Source organism: Argopecten irradians, chromosome 1 (assembly GCF_041381155.1).
Source record: "Argopecten irradians isolate NY chromosome 1, Ai_NY, whole genome shotgun sequence".
In the NCBI taxonomy this organism is placed as follows: domain Eukaryota; kingdom Metazoa; phylum Mollusca; class Bivalvia; order Pectinida; family Pectinidae; genus Argopecten; species Argopecten irradians.
In genome coordinates, this window is record NC_091134.1 from 63,176,470 (window position 1) to 63,182,206 (window position 5,737).

Consider the following 5,737-nt stretch of genomic DNA (forward strand, 5'->3'; position numbering starts at 1 on the left):
ATGGATTGTAACCAAATTTGGCCTGAAACATCCTTGGGGGAAGGGGAACAGAACTTGTATAAATTTTGGCATTGACCCCCCCGGGGGCAGGAAGGGCGGGGCCCAATAGGGGAAATAGAGGTAAATCCTAAAAATTCTACTTGTCTTAGAGTTCTGCATGGATTGTAACCAAATTTGGCCAGATACATCCTTGAGGTTAACAGAATTCGTATAAATTTTGGCTTTGACCCCCCTGGAGGAGAAAGAGTGGGGCCCAATAGGGGAATTAGAGGTAAATATCCAAATTTCTTCAGAAAAGAAACAATGAACTTATATTCAGAACATTAATTGGCATTACAAACCAGGTGAGCGATACAGGCCCTCTGGGCCTCTTGTTTTAAATGTAAGAAGAGACTTACTAGTATATACCAGAAGTAAATCAAATCTGTTGATGTGACTTTGCAAACTTTTGCATGCAGCTATTTACAAATGTTCATCGAATGCACATAGAGAGAACTAACAAAGCCCACTTTATACATGCCTTGGATCCAAGAACCATAAAAATATACTTCTCGGATAAAGTCGGTTATTTTCTATATACAATGTATTATGATATTTTCTATACAATCATAATGAGTTCCCATTGATTTCAACTGCACAGTATGATTACAAACTTGTTTGAATTTTTTTTTAAACAAAACAAAATCATATAAATTTTACTGTCTTGTGTATTTACATTTGATTGGCATCGATTTATTAATGTGATTTAAAGAAATATCTGTAGTACATGTAGTCACATTTGTTGAAAACCAGTGGGAACTTGTTAAAAGCATATCGGGAGTGTAAGAAAATATTTATACAGTCAAACCTCGATGTACAGACCATGCGAAATACGTCGGTCCGTCGGACAATGTCAGGTTAATTTGCCGTCGGTCCGGAACCGTACTGTAAAGTTCCGGACCGACTGTCCGGTTTTAGAATCTACCCGTGTCATGGTCCCGAACACGCTTGAAAGTTTATCATAGCTGCTGCCATGTTACGATATTTCGACGGGGCTATACCCGGCAAAGCTTTAAAGCGTAGGGCTTCAACACCGGAACGAGAAGCTAAAAAGACAGGCTTCTAACAAGAAGTACGAGGAAAAACGACCTTCTCGTCGTGTTAGTAGTAAGTGGCAAGACGGAAGACCATGGCTTGACCTCGATTTCTCCACTAACTCGATGACATGCAAAATCTGCATCGAACATTATCGTATGCACAAAACGAGTACATCAGCTAACCTGAGAGGTAATAACACTTTTGTAACAGGTTGTAAGAATGCTAAGATCTCGGCTGTTGTTGATCACGAAAATAGTTCAGGTCACAAAAAAGCGGCGGAGCTCCAAAATAGTAATAGTTTTAAGAATAAAGGGTATGGATGAAATGACTGTTTGAAATTTTGTTGTATTTTGTTGACAACATTGCCAAACACTACAGCTGGATTAATCTTATACACAGGAAGACTCTTATCACCTGGAAATAAAAATGTAATAGTATTGTATGGCATGTAATGTATATCAGAGACAGACTCAATGTCCGGTAAACCGTTAAATTTTGTCAGATCGAAATGTCCTGTGAAATTTTTCCCGGTCTGGTAAACATTCAGAGTTCACCAGACCGAATGTCCTGTGAAAAAAAATCATATTTCGCGTGGTCTGGATGTATCGAAGTTCAAGGGACCGTCAGAAAAACTGCGAAACAACGAGATTTCGAATTATTCGTTGTTGAAATTAGACCGATGGTTTTTTTTTACCATGACCAACTGTGGTAGGTGTGTACATGTCGTCTCCGTTCCGTAAACTTTATAATCATTGTGTTTACCACAAGCAAAACAAAATAAAAACGAAGTATGCAATTAATCACATGTATTGCTATCGTTAGCAATACATACGTATATTATAAACAAGACTTATGTGTACTAGGCCTAACCCATGTAAAAGGCCGTTTTCGTTTATTCGGAACAACCGGTTCGACCGTTGGTTAAAGTAATTATTTCAAGTATAAATCCTAACGGACCTGCAGTTTTTGATACAGGCCTGTGAGGGCTTTGCCAAGGGTCGTCTGAAAACAATGTAAAATCACCAGGTCTGTCTTTAATTAATAAACGAACAACTAGGTCCAACCAGCCAAACCGTATAATCGAAAACGGCTCAAGTGTTCGTTTGGTGACTATTTAAGCGATGGTTAATATTACGGAATGAATATAAAAACGAAAAACAAGTAAAAACGAAACTAAAAATGAGGAACCAAAAGCGCTACAACACCTACAAAATACTTCGATTTAGAATGATCGATTTGCTCCAGTATTTATGCCAAAGTGCAATGCAACAGTTTTGAGTATGAGTTACTAATAATGTGGCTCGCTATTAACCGTTCCGTAAATTCTATAAACTGCTACCAATAGCGGCGGCGAACATCAAAAACGACTAACTGTATCTTTGCCATACTAATGATTTAATAAGGCAGCTTGTAAAAACAAAGCACCGGGTATCAGCCTGATTAGTGATATTAATTATCTTGATGATATCAAGCAAGCAACACAAGCTGTCATAATCCCTATTGTCCGACGAAGGGCCGTCGCGAGACAGCTAGGTGTGACAGCATGCCGCGGGGTATCGGCAAACACCTGATCTGTACAGGTAAATTTTTATTCGAATCATCGAGTGTCAGTTACCTATGATTCTATAACAAACGGTCCATGAAAAAAGTTCGATACATCGAGAACTTCGATTCATAAAACTTCGATTCATACATGGGTTAGTTAGTAATGTTATATAGTGAAGAAATTCGGGACCAGACAAAATGTTCGATACAGCGAGAAATTCGATTCATCGAAGTTCGAATCATCGAGGTTTGACTGTAAATGACCCATACAAAAGACATTTAATGTAGCAAAAACATAATTTGTATAAAAATCCTGTTGCAAATTACACTAAAATAAGAAAACTGCTTAGATATATTTGTTTATAGTAACTTGGAAAGGATTACTAGAAGTGATTACCACACACACAACCTTATAGTCGGTTAATTTTAAGTGATCATTTTTGGCGATTTTGATAAAAATCAATATAGAATTTTATCGGTTTTGAAAATTTGCAATTTTGTTTATAGAGTATAATATATGAATTATGATTTATTTTTTTCTCTATATTTGGAGATAAAAATTTCCGATAATAGGAGTGTAAAACAAAATCCTGAAAATATCTTCCCTGCAAAATATCCAGCTACATTTTATGCTGATGATACAGCCATAAGTCATATTTATCATTTGATTCTAACTTCAGTGTCATAAGACTTGGGTCTCATTGTATCATATTAAAACTGACCACAAAATGTTGATTAGACTTGGGTCTCATTGTTTCATATTAAAACTGACCACAGAATGTTGATTAGACTTGGGTCTCATTGTTTCATATTAAAACTGACCACAGAATGTTAGGGTCTCATTGTCTCACATTAAAACTGACCACAGAATTTTGATAAGACTAGGGTCTCCTTGTCTCAAATTAAAACTGACCAAAGAATGTTGATAAGACTTTGGTCTCATTGTATCATATTAAAACTGACCACAAAATGTTGATAAGACTAGGGTCTCATTGTCTCATATTAAAACTGACCACAGAATGCTAGGGTCTCATTGTATCATATTAAAACTGACCACAAAATGTTGGTAAGACTTGGGTCTCATTGTATCATATTAAAACTGACCACAAAATGTTGCTAAGACTTGGGTCTCATTGTATCATATTAAAACTGACCACAAAATGTTAGGGTCTCATTGTATCATATTAAAACTGACCACAAAATGTTAGGGTCTCATTGTATCATATTAAAACTGACCACAAAATGTTGATAAGACTTGGGTCTCATTGTCTCATATTAAAACTGACCACAGAATGCTAGGGTCTCATTGTATCATATTAAAACTGACCACAGAATGTTGATAAGACTTGGATCTCATTGTATCATATCAAAACTGACCACAGAATGTTAGGGTCTCATTGTATCATATTAAAACTGACCACAAAATGTTGATAAGACTAGGGTCTCATTGTATCATATTAAAACTGACCACAAAATGTTAGGGTCTCATTGTATCATATTAAAACTGACCACAAAATGTTGCTAAGTCTTGGGTCTCATTGTATCGTATCAAAACTGACCACAGAATGTTGATAAGACTTGGGTCTCATTGTATCATATCAAAACTGACCACAGAATGTTAGGGTCTCATTGTATCATATTAAAACTGACCACAGAATGTTGATGAGACTTGGATCTCATTGTATCATATCAAAACTGACCACAGAATGTTAGGGTCTCATTGTATCACATTATAACTGACCACAGAATGTTGATAAGACTTGGGTCTCATTGTATCATATTAAAACTGATCACAGAATGTTGATAAGACTTGGGTCTCATTGTTTCATATTAAAACTATTTTATACAGATTTAGTGAGATGTGTTGTAAGCCAGTCACTAGAACTCTCGTCTATAGATGAAAGCAGATTATCAACTTATCTGTTATCAAGCTTGATAATATTATAATGTATTAAATGAATTCTGTGTATGGTGATTGTTGTACAGGAGGAGGAATTGAGAGAAAAGATGATGGAGCTGAGGGAACAGAATGATGCCTATCAGACTCAGTTACAACAACAGGAGAACCTCCAGGCCGAGATTGAAGCTGCACATGTTCAGGCCGAGGAGGAACGCTTGATGCGTGAACAGAAGGAACGTGAATGGAGGGAGTCAGAACAGGCTCGTCTGGACATGGAAGAGAAACTCATGCAAATGAAGGAGTCAGAGGTTGAATGTGAGTACAACTGGATAATTTAAAGTGAGATATGGTTTAGTTATGAATTGTATTAAAGTTAAATTTACTATAGAATGAAAACTCAAATCAAATCAAATACTTATTTCTGCACACATGGACCTGGCATGAATTTCTAACCAACAGTATAATATACATGTATATATAAATACTGTTGATTAGAAATTCATCCCAGGTCCGGATCCCTATGTTACTGCATATCATGTGAAAATTCATTGTAACCAATATTCCATAGAGCTGATACCTTCTTTTTGAAGGAAGGCTTTTTGTCATGAATAATTCAATGAAAGCAAAAAAAGAGTGAGGTAGCAATACAGGGGTAGTAGAGGAAGTTTTTGGACAAAATGCTGTCTCATGTTGGCCTTCTGAAAAAGAAATAAGGTGAGAGAGTGACATGTGATTTGGTTGTTTGCTTTTAGCGGCTGATCTTGGAGGAGATATTAACGCCCCACGCCCAGAGGAAGAGCGTGATGTGTACCAAAAATCTGAAAATAATAAGGACAGACTTGAGGTAAGTAGCAGTTAGGATAGATTGAAAGAATAACTTACATAATTTAACTAATACCGATAGCTGGAGACCGGAGATATGTACGAGGAGAGACAATAAAGTAGTTTGCATTGTTTTTTTGGTGTCATTTTCAATTACTAAATCTATACTCAAATTTGAACTTGTGAGATTAAGTAGTTTGTAAAGCTTTCTGTTCTCTGTTAAATCTTGTGATTTTCAATGTTATACATCTGTTGAATTTTGTAAAAATTACTGTGGTACATATATTTGATGTGGTGAATTTTGGTAAACATATAACATTGTACATGTATTTGCTCTTGTGAATACTATCATAGTACAAATGTACATGTATTTGATTTGCTGCTATATTTCAG

At 36.0% G+C, this 5,737-nt stretch overlaps 1 protein-coding gene across 4 annotated transcripts in view; it reads left to right on the plus strand.

The window, feature by feature from the left end:
• LOC138304798 (radixin-like) overlaps positions 1-5,737 on the plus strand; it is a 47,248-nt gene that overhangs the window by 37,666 nt on the left and 3,845 nt on the right. For all 4 annotated transcript variants that reach the window (XM_069245076.1, XM_069245106.1, XM_069245087.1 and 1 more), the window contains 2 exons: positions 4,609-4,837; positions 5,275-5,366. In XM_069245076.1, coding sequence (XP_069101177.1) covers positions 4,609-4,837; positions 5,275-5,366 — 321 coding nt within the window. The remainder of the gene's footprint in view (positions 1-4,608; positions 4,838-5,274; positions 5,367-5,737) is intronic.